At 42.1% G+C, this 22500-nt stretch overlaps 4 protein-coding genes across 5 annotated transcripts in view; 2 read left to right on the forward strand and 2 right to left on the reverse strand.

The window, feature by feature from the left end:
• LOC310809873 (protein unc-119 homolog B-A-like) overlaps nucleotides 1-572 on the reverse strand; it is a gene marked incomplete at both ends in the record, with an annotated part of 3069 nt that extends 2497 nt beyond the window's left edge. The window contains one exon of the mRNA XM_083677393.1: nucleotides 299-572. Coding sequence (XP_083533519.1) covers nucleotides 299-572 — 274 coding nt within the window. The remainder of the gene's footprint in view (nucleotides 1-298) is intronic.
• A 3093-nt stretch (nucleotides 573-3665) lies between these two features.
• LOC310809718 (uncharacterized protein) lies at nucleotides 3666-6590 on the forward strand. Its single transcript, XM_083677134.1, has 2 exons — nucleotides 3666-3711; nucleotides 4386-6590. The coding sequence occupies exon 2, from the start codon at nucleotides 4773-4775 to the stop codon at nucleotides 6108-6110; it is 1338 nt and encodes a 445-aa protein (XP_083533260.1). The 5' UTR covers nucleotides 3666-3711; nucleotides 4386-4772; the 3' UTR covers nucleotides 6111-6590.
• Nucleotides 6591-7938: 1348 nt separating this feature from the next.
• tspan4b (tetraspanin 4b) lies at nucleotides 7939-16996 on the forward strand. Its single transcript, XM_083677156.1, has 8 exons — nucleotides 7939-8808; nucleotides 11279-11348; nucleotides 12895-13086; nucleotides 13360-13434; nucleotides 13816-13911; nucleotides 14290-14403; nucleotides 15459-15542; nucleotides 16109-16996. Exons 2-8 carry the CDS (start codon nucleotides 11280-11282, stop codon nucleotides 16175-16177), a joined length of 699 nt encoding a protein of 232 aa, XP_083533282.1. The 5' UTR covers nucleotides 7939-8808; nucleotide 11279; the 3' UTR covers nucleotides 16178-16996.
• Nucleotides 16997-17147: 151 nt separating this feature from the next.
• The window catches only part of bcl2l12 (BCL2 like 12), a 7811-nt gene continuing 2458 nt past the window's right edge, over nucleotides 17148-22500 (reverse strand). For both annotated transcript variants that reach the window (XM_083677145.1, XM_083677144.1), the window contains exons 2-7: nucleotides 20958-21141; nucleotides 20235-20518; nucleotides 19840-19968; nucleotides 19156-19229; nucleotides 18476-18733; nucleotides 17148-18045 (exon numbers count right to left, since the gene is read on the reverse strand). In XM_083677145.1, the coding sequence (XP_083533271.1) occupies nucleotides 18013-18045; nucleotides 18476-18733; nucleotides 19156-19229; nucleotides 19840-19968; nucleotides 20235-20518; nucleotides 20958-21139 (960 nt within the window). In that variant the 5' untranslated portion in view covers nucleotides 21140-21141 and the 3' untranslated portion in view covers nucleotides 17148-18012. The remainder of the gene's footprint in view (nucleotides 18046-18475; nucleotides 18734-19155; nucleotides 19230-19839; nucleotides 19969-20234; nucleotides 20519-20957; nucleotides 21142-22500) is intronic.

The raw sequence follows: 22500 nt of genomic DNA on the forward strand, positions 1-22500 counted from the left end.
ACAAACATACACACTGATGGTTCAAATCACTTCCTACTCAACCACAATTACAATACATTCATGAATGCCCTGAATGTGCTACCGTCTATGCTGCTGTGGATCGTCACCCATTGACAGTGACATGCAAGAACTACTTCTGCTTGGTGATAAACAACCATTTCTACCTCATAGTGACGTCAAAGACTGATCTGAGGTCAGTTTTGCATGCCGAACCCCCAATTTCACTCAGTATTTTTGGGCAGGGTAAACTGGTCCAAGATCACGGCCAAAGAGGCAACTTCCATCCAAACCGACTCACCCTTGGTGTATCGGGACAGCCTCAGGACATGTTGAGGGGTCACAGGGTCACCTGGCCTTAGTTCTGCCACCTCTGCCGGCTCCATCTCTGCACCCCCGGAGATGAATCCGTTCCACTCCTCCATGCCCTGAAGGGCTGCCCCGTCTTCCCCTCCCTCCGTACCCTCGTCCACATCTCTCTCAACCTCTTGCTTGCCTTTTTCCTCCTTCTGGGTCTCAGCTGACATCTCATCCAGCTCCTCTTCACTCCCCGGTGCGGATTCCTCTTTCTCCATTTGGCATGCCCTCGCCAGCAGGTCTCTTTATTCCTCTATGACTCTGTCTCTGTCAGTCAGTGGTGGAGTATAGTGTACTGAACCAGTGGTGGAGTATAGTGTACTGAACCAGTGGTGGAGTATAGTGTACTGAACCAGTGGTGTAGTATAGTGTACTGAACCAGTTCGGTTGTATGATTACCCACAAACACTCCTTGATGTCAGTGGCTCAAACAGATTAATGTCAATCTCAGGTTGTTAATCTGAGTTAATCCCTTATTAAACACGAGCAGAGGCTACGGCAACGTCGGAGGGACAAAATGCATTAATCAGTCCTAAGAGAGAGAAAGATGAGATTTGGATCAATATGAAACAGAAAAATAAAGACATGGGAAGAGAGGAAATGCAGCGAAATGCTTTATATTTCCGCACTCATTTCTGCATTTAACTTTGGAAAAAAGTTAAATTATGCTGTCAGATATACAGTTAAGTTATTTTTCACTACTGTACTTTGAATCATTAACTTTTTTTATCGACCAGACATCAATCTCTGCATCAGAGTAAAGGGTCATAGTTTGACCTCAGTAACTATGATGAGAATTGAGTCGTCAGCGCTGTCGTCACCTTCCTCACTAAGTGTCTGCTTGTCACTCTTGAAATCTCAAACATGTGAAATTAGTCAACAGGAAGCTGCACTATGATCATTTTCCTTCCAAATTAGGGGACTTGCCATCGAGGATGGAGGTGTGGCCATAAACCGCATCCTGCTTCACCCGTCAACCTGCGCTTTATCGTCACGTTGCCACGGTAAACTGTTTCCTCATATGAGATTCAAGAAGTAAAACTGGTGATGTGAACGTATCCCATGAGGCATCAGTGTTGACAATACGAAGAAGGAAATAACTGTGAAAACGGAACAAGCGATGAGGAGTTTGGACAATTAGGTATGTGTGCTTCTTTGTTTATTTGAACAGTTATTTTATTGCCCATATATGTATTATAATCCACATAATCCATTGAGCAGGGTTATTGGTCTCCAATTGTGTGGAACTTGAATTTTTTTTTTCCTTCTCTCTCTATCGAACACAGACAGATAATGAGAGTAGCTTCGATCCCCTTCGTTTTGTGCCTTCATCTCTTCGCCACGACTGTCCCCCTTTCCACCACTGAGGCTCCACAGAGTGTGATAGAAACCACGACTTCTCCAGACCTCTCAAGCTCTAACACAGAACCTTCGCAACCCCCACTCTCAACAACTGAAAATGACAGAGCGAGAACCTTTTTTCACACACAACAGCAGAAAACCACTGGCCAAGCCGCTTCCACCAACTTGGACAACACGATTGAAAGAAGCAGTAAAGGAACAGACACAATCCCAAATGCTGTCAGTAGCACAATGCCAATGACTATTGTTACAACTCATAATACACCCATGCTCACAGACAACTACAAAGGCAACTACACAAACACACAATCAGAAAGTAATACCACACCCTCTAATAGTGACACAACAATTCTTTTAAATAACACAACTCATAAAAAGTCATTCAGAAACAACCACACAGCCTCTAATTTCAACACAACTGTACTTCTGAACAACAAAACTGCAGACAGAAACTGCTCATCAGAACATAATGCCCATCCTAAGTGCAAAGATGGAAGTGGAAGGCCTCCTCGCTTTAATAGACTGGTCTGTTTTATCTCCCTATTGGTTCTGGGAGTGATTGCTTCAGTCTTTATGGGTCTGACCGTTTACCTGTGGGTGCGTCTGTCTGTTCAGAGAGCTAGGGAGAGGAAGGTGAGAGGGAGACAAGGACAGACAAAGGCAGGGTCAGACCTTGAGAATCTGTGGGTTGACCAAAGGCAATCGGTGGAGGAAAGAGTGGAATTCTGGTACGCCAACGCCACCACCATGGGACCTGACAATGGAGGGAGGGAGAGAAGGAGGGAGAGAAGGAGGGAACAAGAAAAGGAGAACGGGAGAGGGAGAGAGTGTGAAAACCTGTGGACTCAGCCCAAAGTGACACTCGAGGACATAACAGATTTTTGGTATTCAAATGGCCGAGGGATTCCAAAAGAAACAGTTGTCTAACTAAGAGTATATCAGGGAAACGTGTTTATTTTAAGTGGACAGCATAATGCATTTTTACAGTGACAGGCATTAACTTTGACATATGTTGTGACATATGTTGGGGTGTTTCACATTTCTCTTTTACCAACTCAATAGTAGAATTAAAAATGGTCACTCAGTCACAAAGTTTGAATATATTTATTGTATCAGTTGACAATGCAAATATCCACATGTTTAATTGTCTTTTTTGTGTTAAATAAAGTTGATGCTAACCAGGCTATAAAGGCTAAACACCTTGATTCCAAAAAATTGTTTCACACCAAAACATGAGTTTAATCATCATTAATAGCATCGAATATGGGCTTTATATTGACACAACAATGCGGAGGACAGGAGGGTGGTAAAGAAAGAGGAGGAACAACCTGTCTAAGAACAGGAAATAAAACAAAGTTCCCATTTTTAAAGATTTCAGACCTTGTTGAACACACATGGCCATGGGGGATTGATGCCCCCTTTTCACACTACACTACGGACATGCAAAACATTATACAGACAATACTGGATATGTGTTGGCTGGGGGCACATAAATGTCTGTAATAAACTTAAGCATGCAGATATAAGAAGCAGGTAACAATGGATGTATGAATTGGGACTAGGAAACTTTGACTGACTTATCTTGTTTGTAGTTAGGGTTAGGGTTAGGGCTGTATTACACATACACACTCACACACACTATATATATACATGCCTGTAAATATACATCCTGGCACAAATTTCGACACAAACGTGCAACAACTTCCCAGAACCGACTTCTCCTTTTTTCTCGAGAATATAGGCACATGACACAACAACAAAAAATTAGGCTACTCAAAGTAGCATGTCTTCCACCCCACCTCTCTCTCACACCTATCTCTCTATTGCAGTTACCGAAACGGTTTTGCTCTAAGGGGAGCAGATAGGAGGAGAGAAAAAGAGAGGCAGAGAGCAAGTTACAGACAGAGAAAGAGGGAGGAAGAAAGAGGAACCATTCACACAGTGTTGGAGTTTAAGCCATCTTGACAACTCTCAGTTTCACAGAGTAACACATAGGTAAGTGAGCGTTTTTCTTCAGAATTTGGTGAATATCACTACTACTTCTACTTCTACTACTACTACTAATAATAATAATAATAATAATAATAATAATAATAATAGAGGATGCATTGCACACACCTGATTATGAACACAAATCGATCCAATCAATACTGTAAGAGACAGAATATAAAATAGTTTGTGGATGTATAAAAAAAGGGAGCCATAATTTTTATGTTTTAAACAGAACTGTTGGCCTATCCACAGGGGGTATTTGGGAAGATTCATTAGAAATAGGCCTTATGGTAAAATTAACATGAGGGGGACTTGGGGCAGAGTCAAATCTGATTGGGGTACAGTTACCGAAAAAAGGTTGAGAACCACTGCTATATAGGTCTTAATTTTTAGAATGATCTTTTTATGTTGTGTGTTCAGTGGGTTCTACATTGTTCGTTTCTGTTATGAATAGTGAAAAAGTGGTAAAATAGTGGACAAGAAGAAACAAAAGTGATGTCAGTAACTTCCTTAAATGTTGAGATTGTGTGCAAAACAAATGCTTTGTGCAACAGGGGGATGCTGTAAGAAGGAAAACCAATGATACATGTAAGGGCAGCACTGTCATGAAACAAAACATCTCCATCTCCTTCCCTCCATTTATTCCTCTCCCCACCCATCTGTCTTTTTCTCTTTAGGCTGCATGGTTTGATGGTTCACCGTTGCTGCAATCTCACACCGTGCTTGAAATAGACAGCGGAGAAACAGAGAGTAGCAGAGAGCAAGAGAGGAGGAGAGAGGAAGTCAAGGGTTGTGTCTTCCGGCCTATCTGCACGTACACTACAGAAGCCTACGCCACACAGTCATAGAGAGAGGAAGGGTGTCGCCTTCGCCTACTCCACCAGTGAAAAAAAAAACGTCATTTCGACTTGGAAGACGAAACACAGTCTCACCCCCGAATACTCTTACATTCCCTGGCTGCCTTCACCTCGGACAGAGTAGGAGAGATGTCCATTTGAAAAAAGCTCAGCAATTTACCTGAGTGATTCTCGACCCCTTGTTGACCTTCTAAGCTCTTGCCCAGTATGGCACAAGTACGGTTAATGCTCTGCACTCTGCTCCTTTTGCTCTCTCTTTCTGGTTTCCCTGCCCAAGACCTAACGACAGCTGACCCCCTAGCAGCCACCATATCTGAGTATGTTACCATGGCAACCACCACACCAGTAAATGTGACCATAGCAGCTACCCAACATGGGTATGTCCCCATGGCATCGACTACACCCGGGTATTTTGCTACGACAGTGTCTACCTCTGAGGACGTCACCATGACAGCACATACTTCTGAAGCACCTGTTGTCCCCATGGCAACGACTACACCCGGGTATTTTGCCACAGCAGTGTCTACCCCCGAGGGTGTCACCATGACAGCACATACTTCTGAAGCACCCAAAACGTTTAACACGGTAACCTCTACTTCTGAGGCGGCTGAGACCCTGCCGTCTCAGCCTTTCGATGACACAAATGCCACCACCTTGCCACCACCACAGACACAGGATTCCGCCACACCTAAACCTACCCACACAGCCTCAGAGAGCCATACCTCCGGCCCCTCTGCCACCACGGGAGTTACTGCTTCGTCCGTCTTCCCTTCGATCGTTCCATCACTCCACAATGCCCTTACTGAACCAGACGATGCCTCCTCCCCTGCTGCAATTCAAACCTCTGTCACCTTTCACTCCAAAGTAGTTCCTGTCCACATAGAAGACCATGATAAGCCGAGCCTGCTTTGGGTTATCATTGTAGCTCTTCTGGTTGGGGTTATATGTTTGGGTGGAGTTATCTGCATCAGCCTGCTCGTCAAACGTAGGAGGCGGAGCCGGACCGAGTACTTTGGCTCCAGCGTCCGGAACGGGCAGAGGTCCAAGCGGAAGAAAGGAGCTGAGGAAAATGCATGGGCTGGGCCAGTGAGGCTAGGAGGCGGGGAGAGGGATGAGTGTGAAGGTGGGGATGAGGGATTGGGGAGACCGGAGGACGACGAGAGAGAGATGAACGGAATGGAGGTGGTGCTGAGCACGTTCAACCCCAACGAGACAGAGGGTGAGACGGGAGGGCCTGATGGAGGGCTGGGAAGGGCTGGAACAAAGGAGGCAGAGAGATGGGAGGAGAGAGACCATCTGTTGTACATCGATGAGGGGGTAGGGGAGGAGCAAGAGAGGACAGCTTGTCTCTCGCTCTCAAAAGCTCACTCCGCCCCTTCCTCTGAGAAAGAAAGAGAAGGGGGCAACAGAGAGGGGGAAATTGAAAAGGAAGAGATGGAGAGAGATGAAGGGAATGGACAGAATGAAAGCAAACAGGCAAGCAATGAGAGCGAGGGAGGAGGGCAGAATGGAGGAGAAGCATTCTGCCTAACCACTGCAGTTTGATAGACAGTTTTTCCATCAACTCAAATGATTTTTTTTTTTTTTTTTTTTTACTCCTTTAAAAGGGATAGTTCCTCCAAATTACAAAATCCCATATTTGGTTTCTTACCCTGAAAGGAGTCTATGGACAAGGACAGACTTCAATCAACACTTTGATTCTGTTTATCTAAGCACTGTAACTCAATAGCAAATTGTAAGGATTTTTAACCAAAACCCAATGCAAGTCAATGGACCCTAAGTTAGCATGTTTGAAATGTCATGCTCAAATCACCACAAAGTCATTTACATAAGTAATTGAGTCTCTTCAGAGAATTTGAGATGATTACTACAGGTCTATCCAGAGGGAGGATGGATAGTAGGATAATTATAATCAATTGCTATTATTAATTACAGCCTCATATTTTATTCCTATCTACATAGTTATACATTTCAGTTGTGTTCATTGAATGGGCTGACTTGTTGTATAGATAGTTACTACTGTTTTTTGTTACAATGTATTCTATGTGTTTCATGATTCAAGGGTTGAACTTGAGAGAATAATATTTTTTTGCTGAAAAACGTGTGGTCTTTGGTCAACAAATGTTCGGTAATACTTTATATGAAGGGGATATCCACATAACATCTGACATAAGCACCTTCGTAAATGTTGTGTCAGCCTTTTATAACGTATTTATGCAACATCTATGTCATATAAACAATACTTACACAGTAATTATGACGACTTCCAGAGGACGTCCACCAACCTATTTTGCAGTATGAACTAACGTCTTCCCCATCCAATCAAAGAATCAGAGAATGAATCTAGTACACTGATGTAAGCATAAGCTACAGCTAGCACTGATAGTGCAGACAGTGTGGTGAGTAGTTGTCTCAAAAAGAGAGAAAGACAAAAGTTGAACAGTTTTGAAGAAATACACGTCACAACATCATTGAAACATATCGATTGAAAAGATGACAGTACAATGAAGTGACTAAAGTACTTCTAAAGTAGACATACAATTCAGGAAGGCATTCCAGTGTGATAAGAGTTGTATTGGTGTGTCCGGTAGGTGTTTTAGATCCTATGGTGAACTAAAACTACTAAATATCCCAAAACTGCCTTGGCGAATTGACCAAAGCCATGGGAAATCATGAAAACTCTCTCTTCAAAAGCATGTAAGTCTTAACAAAACTGTCATTTAGAACAGAACCGTGTTTGATCTGTGATAAGTGTTTAGGTCCTTTAGCGCTCATAGGCTCCTCAGTGATGGCCACTAGGTAGTGCTCTTTCACCATCTTTGAGAAAAAGCCACTTCTTAAAGTCACTTTAGGTAGAGCGGATGTGGTACTCTAGTGCTCATGACGATGTTCCATTCTGAAGTTCTGCTTTTACTCAGGTGTGTCGTGTATGTGCGTCTAACATGCAAAACAAGACACCTCAGGCCAAAAATTGTGTTGATGGAAAAAACCTTTTAAGATAAGATTTGACTGGTGCTGAATGAAACAACCGGATTGACTAAGATTGATATAACTGCAATGCATGTAACTGCAATGTCCACGGCAGTAAGTGTTACGTAAACCAAATGTTCCATCTTACCATGGCCAAAACCTCCATCTACCCACCCCCCACATCCACTTTGTCAGGAAAGGGAGGAAGTGTGTGTGTGTGTGTGTGTGTGTGTGTGTGTGTGTGTGTGTGTGTGTGTGTGTGTGTGTGTGTGTGTGTGTGTGTGTGTGTGTGTGTGTGTGTGTGTGGCTGGGTGGGTGGATGTGTACACAATACAGAATCAGAGGAAACAGGAGTGAAGTCTGCAACTATAGCAAACTAAATGCCTTAAATGTCTCTCTGCTCTGCTGAAAAGAACAATCTGACAGCGAATGACGTTTGTTTGGAGAGAGAGAGAGAGAGGGAGAGAGAGAGAGAGATGGTGAATAAGATGGGGTGAGGAAGGTGAGGCACAAAGATGGGAATGCGAAAAGAATGAGTTCTCTAGAGACAGTCACAAATGGGATGAGGAAGGGGGGAAGTAAGACAGAGAGAGAGAGACAGAGAGACAGAGAGAGAGAGAGAGAGAGAGAGAAAAGAGAGTGGCAACAACAAGGGCACATCTGGAAGTTATTGAGAAGTAGAGCGAGAGAGAGAGAGAGGGAGAGAGCGAAAGAGAGAGGGAAAGAAAGAAAACATTCTGGTAATAGAAACAAAAGAGGAGACAGAGGGAGAAAGGATAAACAAACTTAGATGGAGGGATAGATAGAAAGACTTGTTAAATAACTTAACTGATTTAAAGACTGAAGGGAGAACAGAGTTTATCTTGAAGTGGGGAAGAATCCTACAGAGGGGGAAGAGATAAAGAGAGAGAGAGAGAGAGGGGAGAGAGAGAGAGAGAGAGAGAGAGACACTCAGGGGCTGGATTTTCGGAGGCTGGTTTTTATCCCATTCTAAAGCTAACAACAATACATACAAGAAGGGAGGAAGACAGAGAGGAAAAGCAGAGAAGAACTACAAAAAGGGCTCTTGGTGGACTGTTTCAAAGGGCTCTTGGTGGACTGTTTCAAATCTGGAGGAGCGTTTCAAAGGAAAACAAAAGGGGAGTCACAACTCATTTACATTTTATGAAATTTAAACTGAATCGACTCATCAAAGAAGTGGAGTCCCAGGAACAAAAGAGAAGCCCCATCTCTACTATTCCTCCATTCCTCCACTGATCCATTCCTCAGACAGGTACAGTTCATATGAACACACACGAACACACACACGAACACACACACACGAACACACACACACACACACACACACACACACACACACACACACACACACACACACATTCTTTATAACATACCAATGTGGGGAGAATTAAACAATCTATGTCTTACATTGTACATTATATATATATATATATATATATATATATATATATATATATATATATATATATATATATTCCATTCTATATTCTGCCTTCTAACAGTAACATACCGCAGGTATGCAGGCATACAGGAATAGTGGAGTGAGCTTTAGCTTGAGTTATATTATGAGTCATAATCTGTCTTTGGTCATAGTAAAGGATCGCCATTGAGCACAATTAGGAGTTGCAGGGAGGTTCCTTCCTGCCTGGCAGCCAGACTTCCTGTTCTAGAACAGGTCACTAGATTCCACTGCAATAATTGAGGGGTCTTATCAGCCTCACACACAAACAAACACACAAATAAAACAAACAAACACACACACACACACATACACACACACACACACACACACACACACACACACACACACACACACACACACACACACACACACACACACACACACTACAAAACCACAGACACACCACAACAAGCCCATAAAAATATACCCTACCAAGTCAATTAACCTCACCACACTGAAACACATGCAACTACAAGAACATAGCATACTAAACAACTATAAACACAAAGCGAACTGTATACTGTCGTTGAGTGTAGTATAGCATACAGGGGAGGCTAGTGGAGGTAGAAATTGGAGGACGGGCTCATTGTAATGAATGGAATGGAAGTGTGACCATTCCTCATTCCACTCCATGCATTACAATGAGCCTGTTGTCCTATTTCTATCTCTGCCAGCCTCCCCTGATAGCATAGCATAGTATAGAATAGTAATATTCATTTATACAGTACCCTGCGTAAGTAATGGGAACATTTTTGAACATTTTCTTCTTCTTTTGGCTCTATACGCCTTAGAATATAATCCTTAGCATGCAATAACTGCCGAAAGTCTGTGACCCATTGACCCCACCAGACGCTGGGTATCTTCTCTGGTGATGCTCTGCCAGGCTTGTACTGCACCCATCTTCAGTTGTTGTTTGTTTTCAGGTCTTTTTGCCTAAAATCTTATCATCAGGAAATTAAATGCATGTTCAATCGGATTTAAATCTGAAGATTGACTGTCCACTGAAAACCTTCCTAGTTGCTATGGCAGTATGTTTTGGGTCATTGTCTTACTGTATGATGAAGCACCATCCAATGAATCTGGAGGCATTTGCTTGCACTTAAGCAGACAAGATGTTTCTGTACACTTCAGAATACATTCTGCTGCTACCGTCAGTAGTTACATCATAAATTAAGACAAGTTAACCAGTTCTAGTGGCAGCTATACATGCTCAAACCATAACATCCCCTCCACCATGTTTCACAGATGAGGTGGTATGCTGTAAATCTTGGGCAGGCCATTTTTTCTCCAAACTTGCAATCACTCTGGTACATGATAATATTCATCTTATCTGTCCATAAGAACGTTTTCCAGACTGCTGCAGGCTTCTTAGTTACTTTTTACCAAACTTCCACTATTCTGTGGATGGCAATCTCTGACACATGGGGTTGGGGTTTTTCTTAATTATGGTGAGCATTTGTCGGTCACTGTAAAAGTCTTCCTTGGCCTACCAGCCCGTTTGCGATTGCTGATGTCACCAGTGCTTTTTTTTCTTTTTAATGATGTTCCAAACTGTTGAGATTCAGATTTGTATGACTGTTCAGTAATGAAGGCTCTTTATTAAGGCTTCCTTGACACCTCTTTGGTCCTCATGTTGACAGACATCAATAGCAAACTCCAAGGGCAAATATGAAGCCAAATCAAACTAGACATTGGGAGCTCTCTTATGCTTGCACAAAGGATGTGACAGAACACCTGACTTACCAGAAACCCCTGTCAAGCCAATTGTTCTTTTGGTGCCCTGAAATAGGGGGACTATGTATACAAAATGTTTGATGTTTGATTTCAAATCCAAACTTTTGGAGTATAGAACCAAAATAATTTTAAAAAAATGCTTCACTGTCCCATTACTTACGCAGGGCACTATGGTATGACTTGTATTTCTATAACGCCATAGCGCTATTTTCATATTGGGCTTTTCCAATGGGTAGGGGGTAGAGGAAAAAGCCACCTTGTCCGCTCCTAATAAAGCACCTCCATGATAGTGTAGTTATTAGTTGTATTGTTGTACAGTAATTAGTTAGTTGTATTGTATATATACTAATTGTTTTTGGGGGGGTTTTTGGCCACCACCACCCTTCACTTGTCAAGGGATAAACATTTTTCACTTTTACTTGTTTGTTAGTTGAAGTTCAAAATGTGAATATTAATATTACATTAATTTCTTTCTCTCTCTCTCTCTCTCTCTCTCTCTCTCTCTCTCTCTCTCTCTCTCTCTCAGGATGTCGGTATCCCGGAAGTGCCTGTGCTGTGTCAAATATCTCATGTTTGTCTTCAACCTCATCTTCTGGGTCAGTAGCTTTCCACTTTGTTCCTCCTTGGCATCATTCAATGCTCCTGCCTTTTTTATGTCCCAATTCCTGGTCGTGCACTCATGCTATTCGTTTCCATTCTAGTCTTCTTCTTGTCTTCTTCTAGTCCTGTTCTGATCGTGTTGTGGTCCAGTTCTCGCTGACATACTGAAACATGAGACCACAGATAAATGAGAACAGAGCCTTCAAATAAGATATCAGAATAAGCAAACCCACAATGGCCATGAATGAATAAAACAGCCCACAGAGTGGAAACACACTTTATCAAGAGACTTGGCGCCACCAAGACACATAAAAATAGTCTCCAATAACCAGGGACATATGCTAGTTGGTAGGCACTAGGCACATATGGAAATGCACTCAAGAAGTACTCAGTTTATGTAGGTCAAGCAGTAGATGATTCTGCCCTGCGAGATTTTAGCTTTACAGAGGAAGATACCGAAGGATAGAGAGAGAAAAAAATAGCTTACTGTCCTTTTTTCCAAAATATTTTTTTCATTTTGTTTTATGATGTTAGGAAAGTATGTACAATAGGGAGAACATGCTTACTTTTATCTGTTCAAGTTAATGACAAGCTTGGTCCTGGGTGTTGAAATAGCATTTGATTGTTTTACTATTAGGTGCAATCAATTTAGCTTGCCTGACACCTAAAATGGGGGGAGTTTGCACCTTTGGGACTATATCATGGGTTCCTTTGGGACTATATCATTGGTTCCTTTGGGACTATATCATGGGTTCCTTTGGGACTATATCATTGGTTCCTTTGGGACTATATCATGGGTTCCTTTGGGACTATATCATGGGTTCCTTTGGGACTATATCATGGGTTCCTTTGGGACTATATCATGGGTTCCTTTGGGACTATATCATGGGTTCCTTTGGGACTATAGCATGGGTTCCACTGGGACTATAGCATGGGTTCCACTGGGACTATAGCATGGGTTCCATTGGGACTATATCATGGGTTCCTTTGGGACTATAGCATGGGGTCCATTGGGACTATAGCATGGGGTCCATTGGGACTATAGCATGGGTTCCATTGGGACTATATCATGGGTTCCACTGGGACTATAGCATGGGGTCCATTGGGACTATAGCATGGGGTCCATTGGGACTATATCATGGGTTCCATTGGGACTATAGCATGGGTTCCATTGGGACTATAGCATGGGGTCCATTGGGACTATATCATTGGTTCCTTTGTCGTGGGAAAGCGGTGTGTAAAACTGTGGCGGTTACAAGATTTATTTTTTCGAAAATCGGCTGCAATTTAAGATATATTAGCGACTGGTCATGTTAACCACGTTACTTGTACTAGCACACATGTCCTTATCAAATAAACATATTTTATCACGCTGAACAATCTAGCTTAAGTAGTTATATTTGCAGTCTCCTATGGAACTTTCTATACAAGCTTGCTATGTTTGTCTCCAAATGTTTTAGTTGTCATGGTATTAATTGTAATGCAATCCCTTTACCACTGTATCTGGACTCACCCCAAAACTCACCTTCCTGTTGTCTGTAGCTGGGTGGGTGTGGCCTATTTGGAGTTGGGGTGTGGCTATCGTTCACCCAGGCAGAGTTCTCCTCCCTCCCACTCTCCTTCCCCTCCCTCTCTGCTGCCAATCTACTGCTGGTTGCCGGGGGAGTCACCATGGTAACAGGCTTTCTGGGTTGCCTTGGCGCCCTGAAGGAGCAGCGCTGCCTGCTGATGACGGTGAGAATTCCTGGGCCTGGGGGTGGGCACAGCATGATGACATCACACGAGATGGTCGAGAAATAAGCATAGAATCAAAATAGGTAGAACAGACATGCTCAAAAGGCCCACTCCAATGATATGTCAACTTTTTAAACTGCAAAACCAGCCTTGTGCAATAATGTTGTGTTTGTTATTACATCTTCATTGTGTCCCCTTGTTTCTTTATTTAACAAGTAACTCCAATTCCATCTCTACCCCCCCCCCCCCCCCCCTCTCTCTCTCTCTCCACAGTTCTTTGTTATTCTCTTGCTCCTGGTCTTGACAGAGGTGACACTCACCTTGGTCCTACATATCTTTCACAATGAAGTGAGTCTACCATCTAATATTTAGGTCAGACAAATATTTTTAATTTATCAGATTTTCAAAGTCTTAAAAATCAAGCAAAGGGGGAGGTCAATAATTTTAGTTTGCTAATGAATTGTTTACCTTGCATTACGGTCACATTTAAATTGTTGTTCAGATACACAGAGTATATAACACAAATCAATTTCTCACGTCATTATACCACAAAATCGTTCGTAGTTGTACATTGTTGCTTATGGGCAACGTGGAGAGGTATGCTCCTTTGCATAATCCACTATATACAATATCTATATTGAACCCCTATACACTCATGCGCTGCAGATATGCCTATGCCAACACCTTCTCTGTCTCTTTCCCTCTCTCTTTACCTCCTTTATTTTTCAGCTGGACACCAAAGCACAGGACGAGTTAAGGGAGGGCATGAAGAATTACAAGACCGACAAGGGACTGAAGAGCTCATGGGATAATGTGCAGAAAATGGTGAGGAGGGGCGGGTGGGGGATAGGAGACCCATCAGTCCAGTCAGTCACCTTATATGGTGCTGAAATACACTGTTTAAATATGCTGTTTAAAGCAGATTCAGTGAGCTTTAAATCACCTGGATTGTCTGGCGGTTGTGCATATCATTGGGTTGACATATGCATATTGTATATTGGAACTGTGCATTTGTTCATGGGTGTCCAGATCAAACTTTAAATGATTTACAACTACAGTGCCCTCCATACCATGTACATATCGGTGGGAGAGGTGCTGTTGCTGCTCCAGATACTTCATGCAAACACACATAGAGTGTTTTAAGGATATTTTAGAGAGATAGGGACCAATGTGAGATCACAATAATATTTGACTTTCTCTTAGTTCAAGTGCTGCGGCGTGACCAACAAAACAGATTGGTACCTTGTGACGAACGGAACACTCCCCTCCTCGTGCTGCTCCGGTGGGACGGACCAATGTGATGACGGATGGAGTGAGGTCAGACCACTTCTCAAATATGGGGGGTCAGGGGAGTCAACTAGACCTTTCACAGTTGCCAGCTGCCTCTTTACAAAATCCAGATTCTGTCCAGATGCATTTGTGAGTGTGTGTGTGTGTGTGTGTGTGTGTGTGTGTGTGTGTGTGTGTGTGTGTGTGTGTGTGTGTGTGTGTGTGTATGTGTATGTGTGTGTGAGAGAGAATGTGAATTCACACATAACAGAATGTTAAGACTGACCTTGACTGTGACAATGCAATTTATTTTCTTGACTGTGTACTTGAACTAGTGTCCTTAATGGATGGCCTGCATCGTCATTTCGTTCTTATTTATTTTGTTCTGATTATTGCATTTAATTATTGGACATCTGTAGTGTCATTTATTAGGATTCTTTGCAAATCCCTTTTTATTATTATTCATGAGAAGCTCCTAATCTGCCTAGCTATTGAAAATATATCAAGCAATTAGTTTAAATATGGCCATATTTCATGCTATTTATATATCATCAACTTTATTGTCAATCCATCTAGCCTACTACATATTATAGTATTCTTGACGTAGCCTAATCATAAAAGTATAGGAGATAGGTAATGTGAGAAATGTGAGTACTGCATTTAAAGTTGACTCAAATTGTAATGATTTGAGAAATTAATTTTGTTCTGTTTGATCCAAAGCATATCGATTGCCAGAGAACGGTAAAAGTTGCATTATACTTATAGAAAGCCTTACCTTCAACCATGACGTGTACAGGGTAATCCAGTTGATATCATCATAATATATAATTTATATAAGTAAATTAGCCTCCCACAGAAAACATGGTCCAAATATCACAGATTTTACAATAGCCAAATAGCCTATAGGCTAATATCTTCCATCACTAGCAAGATTGACAAGATTAGGTAGCATATGCAACATAGTATGGAAGCTTTGTGTAGGGTTTGATCCATCCAATGCATCAGAGAGAATGGTAAAGGTTAGGCTTCATTGTAGAAAGTTGCATAAATATCTTCTCTCCCTTTCTCCTTTCCTTCCTTCCATCCCTTTGTCCCTCTCTCAGCCGTGTTACCAGAAGGCCAGGCAGTGGCTCCTGGACAACATCCCCTCAGTCCTGGTGTTTGGAGTCTGTATCGGCATTGTCCAGGTAACAGATACTGTATATCCACATATATCAGATACATCCATATATACAGTGCTCTGCGTAAGTTCTTTTCTATGTCACATTGTTATTGTTGTTATTGATGTGCAGTGATGGGGACTGGTTCCACCACTATTAGTTAAACTACATTTTGCTGTAGCTTGGTGGTAGTTAAAATAAATTCTAATCGTAGTAGTGTTCAGTAGTTAACTACTTTTTTGCCATGTAGCAGTGTAGTGAGCTACTGTGCTGTCACTACTGACTACATTTAAAAAAAAAAAATTATTCAACTGTTATTCCAGCCCTTGAACTTCAAATCTCCCTACTATTTGTGTGTTGGACAAAGTAGTTTTGATGTAGTGAACTACTTTTTCAAAGGAATACAAAGGAAACTATATTTCTACTAGCTTTGGTGTAGTCCAACTTCTTCCCTTGTAAAGTAATTGGTAATTTAGTTAAACACATTCTCAGAGTACCTTCCCCAACACCGCATGCGTGTTTCTATCTATTGTACAGTGTATTGTGGCCATGAGTAAACTTAAAACATACCTTTTTTTTTCTTGCCATTCTAGATTTTGGCCCTGGCTTTCTCCCTACTGATGTATTGCCAAATCCTGCGTGCTGAGAAGTACCTAGACTGACCCTAAACCTGCCACTCACAGATCGCCAGGACCTAAACGATAGAGCTTCTGAATGTGAGGACTTATTCTGGACTGGCATGAGATCAGAGACACAAGCTTGGGGGGGGGGGGGGGTTCCAAGAGGTTGAAGGGGATGAAAATGACAGAGTTTCAGGGAAGAGGGGTGGAGTAGGCCAATACATTGCACTTAAACCATTCACTGGCTCCGTTCCATGTCAGCAGCTAGCCTCAACCCTTGGCACTTGTAAATGAGAGGATTGGATAGCTATTAGTGATTTTGTTATGGTTCCACCTTTCCCTTTGTCAGGCTGGGTGAAACATGGTCAATTATTCTCAGACTAGTCTCTTACTCTTGCCCACTATTGCTAATACCTTTCCAATCCTGTACTGTACATACATTATGTGCTGGTTTCCAGCAGTAAAACATAATCTTAGACTAAAAAGCAGGTTCAATGCATAGTCTATCTCCATTGAAATTGAGAAGAAGTCGTCCAAGACATGGCTTCCTCTGTGCCCCGCTAACCACCCAAAAGGGGTTAGGGGTTGATTTGGTTTTGAGCAACTACTTGTTCATGAGCTTCTGCAAAGCATTCAGGCCATCTATAGGACAGTTGCTGTCTGTGTCCCAATACTGCTACCTGTACATGGTATCCTGCTGTGGTCTCTACTTTGTGGCCACTGGCAAGAGGTGACCGGCTTACAAAGAAGAGAGATTATTGAAAACTATTGAGAATACATATGTAAAGTACATTACTACTCAACTACTCAAATCATTGTTACTGTTCGGGAATATATAACAAATAAAGTTTTATGAAATTGTCAAGCACTTGCTCTAACGCCCCAGAAGAAGCAGTGAGATTTTTGTTGGAACTACAGTATCTTTCAACTACAAACTGAGTTTAAACATGAGCCTTACGAAAGCAAAAATAAATCAATTATTGTCATTTGTATTCATGTGGAGTGGTAGTTGATGTGGTACTTGCACATATTGTAAAATACACGCAACACATAAATCTATGATAATTAACATGGTAACAGTTTACATATTCCAAAAGAACCTGTATTCCAAATTAGGTTTTGCAAGTACTGTACGTTTTCACTTTCACAATGCTGGGAACCTGTACTTTCTTATTTTGGAAACTATACTAGATGATTGTAGAGGTACTAATTGTGCTCTTTTTAAATGGTGGACAAAAATGTATTACTTAAAGGTCCAGTACACAGATTTTATCTTTAAAATAGTGCTAAACGGCCGATAAATCGGTAGCCATCAAGGCATGAGATCACATGATGGTGTTGATGATGCAGATTTCCAAAATCTAGTGTCGGGTAGGACGCTGGCCTTTACGTGCCTATTTCACATTTGGTTTGTTTATAAGGATATGTACGTTTGGCGCTATTAGAAAACGTAGCATACTATATGCACGTTTTCAACTTTCCAGTGTCCAGCAACACGCAAAACTACATGCTGGACTTCTAAGTCTATCTGCCACCACCACTACAATATACAATGTTGGTCTTGAATCAATACACAGTCACACAAACCAATTACATACAATGTTGTTGTTGTTTTTTTGTTTGTTTTTTAAAAACACATCCATAGAAACACTTTGACAAAAGTTAATTTAAAAAATACTCATCATTCTCAGACATTAAATACAGTAATTGCAAACATAGTTCATGTGCCGTTGTGCTGAAAGGCTGTAGTGCATGTCTGTCTCTGCCTATTTCTATCTCAAGGCTGAGGTCACAGTTAAAAGCTCATTGTAAAAAAGGGTTCGCCTCTCCAGAGAGGTAGAGTGTGGACTTCAAGCGGCCTCCAAGTCTTGGAGTTGTCAGTCAAACTCCTCCAACTGGGCGATTCCCTCCTGGAAAAAGAGGGGGAAAAAAGGAAAATGGGAGATGGATGATAAAAATGGGGGTGGGGGAGGAAGAAAACCAGATGCCCACTGTGGTCAATGAGTTCTGCCCTCTGGTGGTTATATATTAGAAATGCCTCATACAGTGAACATACTTGTGCCCTCCATAAGTACTTGGACAAGCTTATATTTACTTCATGGAAAAATTAGATTTGTGTTTTGTTTCAAAGCACATCAGAATAAAACGTAGAGGTTGTCTTTAAATGAGTGAGTTACTGTCTCCATGTCACAGTCGCTTTGAAGTTTAGTAGTTTGTTTTTAATATGGACCCCCAGATACAGTAGTTGTCGCTACAGTAGGTAACAATTAATGAGGATCCAAATAAACAAATAACCCAAATAAACAAAATAAACAAATGTGCATGCGTATAAACACCCACCCATCCTCCCTGGCTCTTCACCCAGGGTGCGAAGGTCTCCATGTAGTGCTCTGCGTAGCCCTGCATGCGCTGAGTGCCTGTGGCCGTGATGACGCGGCGCGACACCTCCATAGTGACCGCCATGTTATGCAGCGTGGGGCTGGCCGAGGTCGGCAGGGGCAGGTCTTCGGCCTGGCTGGCGAAGGCGTCGAGGAGCTTGGCGAAGGACGGGTAGGAGAGGTGGGTCAACTTGGAGTGCAGGACCGAGTCTGATTGGATCTGGGGTGCATGTTGCATGACATTCAATTAAATTCAATAGAACTTTATCCCCTCCGGGAATCAATTAGACTGGTCGTCCAGATCCACTCTTTGGAAAACTGTTTCATGTTATACTAGTAGAAACTCTTTTGTACATGTTAATTCCCACAGAAACAGTACAAATTAAGTGACAAATATTCAAGTAAGTCAAAAGGTTCGATCGCGGTACAACTTCTCTTGGGTCATGGTTTAAAACTGGGTTGAGATTAGAGACATCGATCTTGTCTATTTGGTGGGTCAGAGAATGTCAATTGTTTTAGATCGGCATAACATGTTTGGGAACCCTTAGTTTATACTACAGTGTATTAATAATACAAAAATACTACTACTACTATCGACAATATGTCGTGCAGCAGCACCAACCCTTCTATCAGAAGCCTTACCTTGTGGTTCATGGCATCCCCCTCCATGGAGAGGATCTGGACCAGCTGCTGTATCACAGCCTCTTTGTCACTGACTGCAAGAGGGGAGGCAGGTTTGGGCTCAATTCCATCGGTTCAGAAAGTGAAATTAAAGTCCAATTGAAGGAACAACGTTCAATTTCAGTGATTGTGTGTGTGTTTTTCAGTGTGTTAGCATGTCACTGTCAAGTAGAGCCTGACAAATATATATCGGAACACTGATATTATTGGCTGTTATTGGCCTTTTACAGAAATATCTGTAACGGGCACATATTCCTCTGATAATGCACCGAAGATATTCGTCAGCCACACATTCCGAAATGATAGAAAATCTGAGTCATTTGTTTTTTTTCTAGAGTAATATATATAAACATGGATTATACATATAGACACATGGATTTTTATGAATGAATAAACTTGTTTATTGGCGTTTTCTGTTACCTGTTACTAGCAAAGTAATGTTAGCTCTTTGGACTGCAGTAAATTAGCACAGTCGCTGACTAAAATTATGTTTTGCCTCCCATAAATTGGCATCGGACCCAAAGATCCAGTATCGGTCAGACTCTACTGTCAAGTTTGTAAAATATGTTTGCATCCATTAGCCGTGTGTGTGTGTGTGTGTGTGTGTGTGTGCGTGTGCATGTGCAGTTGATGCAGTGTTCTGACCTGGGGGAGGTTCGACTGGGGATTCAGCGGGACTGAGGTGGTGGGGGCTGGACCTCTTTATACTCTGGGACTTCTGTGCGATCCTGCCCAGGGTCTCAGCCAGCTCCTCATAGAACTCAGGACTATGTGCTACGAAGGGAACACTATGAATATACACTCAGGGTTTTATACCATGGCTGGCCAACTTCAGTGCTGGAGAGCAGTTGAATCTGTAAGTTAGCAAGCTAATTCAAGAGCAATAATGTACATGCGCTGTACGTAGGAACATCCAGACAACTATCCAGAGTATTTCCTAGTTCATAGTTTTGAGATGTTAACATATCAACGTTCCCAAATCGCCTTCCTAATCGAGATTTCTAAACAATTGCATTGTAACATTATTACTGCATGCTTACAGGGAGAGACGACCGGGGCCACAGGCTGTGGCCCTTCATTGATTGACAGTGTGGTTGGCCTCAGAGGACGTGGGTCATCCTTCTCTTTCTCCTTCTCTTTGTCCTTCTCTTTGTCCTTCTTTTTGAAGAAAGAGGATAACTCTTTAAACAATTTATTTTTCTTCTTCTTCTTCTTCTTTTGCTGTTTCCTCTGGATCTCTTCTTCCTCCGATGTGGAGGAGGGAGACACAGCCTCTTCCTTCGACCATTCCTTCTGCCTTCCCTGAGTGTCCTTCACACTAGCACTATGGAGAAGAGAAAGAGAGAGGAGTAAGTAGAATGTGAGAGAGGGGAAAGAGAGAAGAAGTTAAGCTTGTATATAGACAATACACATCAAGGTAGACTTAGCAAATTGCTAGTGATTCCACAGGCAGAGCACAGCAGTGCAACATGATGGCCATGTGACAAAAAGGCCATAGCTGTCAAATTGACCATCTGTTTGTTTTTATACTTTAAATGGAAAGCTAAGATGTGCTGTTTTGAGAGTAGCAACAAGGATATGGGGCCTAAAGGGGAGAGGTGGCAGGGAGTGAGAGTGTAACAGGAATGAGAGGTGTAGATTAAAGGTATTAACGGGATGAGTCGTGTAAAAGGGATGATAGGAAGAGGGACATGAAAGGTGTAACGGCGATGGGAGGTCTAACAGGGATGATGGGTGCAAAGTGAGAGGGCGAGGGCGATTACCAGTATTTGTTTTGTTCTCTATAACCGCCCCCAACCCTCCCTGGTCGCTCTCCAGGAGCGATGGAGAGAGAGTGGTGGAGAAATGCTTTGAGCACCAGACGAGTGTCAGCCTTGATCTCCACCAGAGAGATGGAGGAGATGGATTGGGTGGGAGAGGAAGGACACATCGCATCTGCTGACATCACTGACAGGGAAAGAGACAGAGAGAGAGGTTTACTATTTCTTGTGTCAACTGACAAATTGATAATTATCCTACAAATCAATAACTTTGGCAAACACTGTACCTATACTTTTGTTAACATCCATTATCTTTGCTCTTCGTGAGAAGCGAGAATTTAATAAAAATATCTTACACTTATGTGGGTTTTTGGTAACAGAATAACCCGGAGACTGGGCAATGATTCTTAAACTTACAGAAGCCAAACCATTCCCTAAAAACAAAATATAGAGTGCCCTGTGTAAGTAATGGGACAGTGAAGCTTTTTTTCTTCTTTTAGGTCTCTACAGTCCAACAGTTTGTATTTGAAATCAATTAATATGAGGTTAAAAAAAGAGATTCTCAGCTTTTATTTGATGGTATTTCTGTACATATTGGTTTCACCATTCAGAAATTACAACACTTTTTATGCATTGTCCCCATCACCAGAGAAGATACCCGGCGTCTGGTGGGGTCAACAGGTTGCAGACTGCAAGCAGGCAGACTGACTGAGTTAGTAGATCGGTCACATTTGTTATCTGTTAGCAATCACACTGTGCTATGACAAAGACGGCCATGACAACTGAGCGTTTCTGAATGCTGGCATGTAGGGAAGTGAAAATAAAGCCACAGTAGGTTCACTCGTCACAGATACGCACAAGAATTTTTTTTAGAAAAGGGAAATGTGGCTGAGCCTGAAATATTGCACCTACAGTTACATGACAACATGAGCTTGAGAGGTGTAGACTAGCTACTTCAGGACTGCAGAGTCACTACCGATCTTCCGCCGTAGATTGAAAACCCATCTCTTCAGGCTACATCTTAACAGTCCTTCCTAAAGACCTCTTCACCCCCACTACGCCCCCCCTGTACTAACCATAACCCCGGCCCTTGAGACCTCTTCACCCCTGTACAAGTTCTCTCCTGTTAAAAAAAATGGTTTCTGGCATTACGACTGCCAATGGCCCCTGGTGTGAGCATTTGTCTTATGATGACTGTTGGATACATGCTTTGAGCTTACTTAAACAAATGTATTTGCACTCTCTTACTAAACAAATTTATTTGTTGTAAGTCACTTTGGATAAAGGCGTCTGCTAAATGCCATAAACGTAAATGTACTTCCTACAATATAATTCTAGTACCTATCAGACTGTATTATGTACCCAGCTGAATCATAAGTGTGCAAAATAACATTCTCTCTTATGGCGTGACAAACGATGATGAGTCACCAAACTCACTCACGTTTGTCTGCCAATTTATAATACCTTGAGGAAAGTGGAAACCACCAAGGCTAGGACTGGACATGTTGACAGGGTATAACATGATACAGGCCTCCCCAGGAATTGC

This window comes from Argentina silus (genome assembly GCF_951799395.1).
Source record: "Argentina silus genome assembly, chromosome: 9".
NCBI lineage: Eukaryota > Metazoa > Chordata > Actinopteri > Argentiniformes > Argentinidae > Argentina > Argentina silus.

What these genes read in the sequence shown, in the direction of transcription:
- LOC310809718 (XM_083677134.1), top strand. Translation starts at nt 4,773, where the DNA reads ATGGCACAAGTACGGTTAATGCTCTGCACTCTGCTCCTTTTGCTCTCT.
- tspan4b (XM_083677156.1), top strand. Translation starts at nt 11,280, where the DNA reads ATGTCGGTATCCCGGAAGTGCCTGTGCTGTGTCAAATATCTCATGTTT. An exon ending in TCTTCAACCTCATCTTCTGG is followed by an intron (nt 11,349 to 12,894) that starts GTCAGTAGCTTT and finishes TGTTGTCTGTAG; the next exon opens with CTGGGTGGGTGTGGCCTATT. An exon ending in TCTGTATCGGCATTGTCCAG is followed by an intron (nt 15,543 to 16,108) that starts GTAACAGATACT and finishes TTGCCATTCTAG; the next exon opens with ATTTTGGCCCTGGCTTTCTC.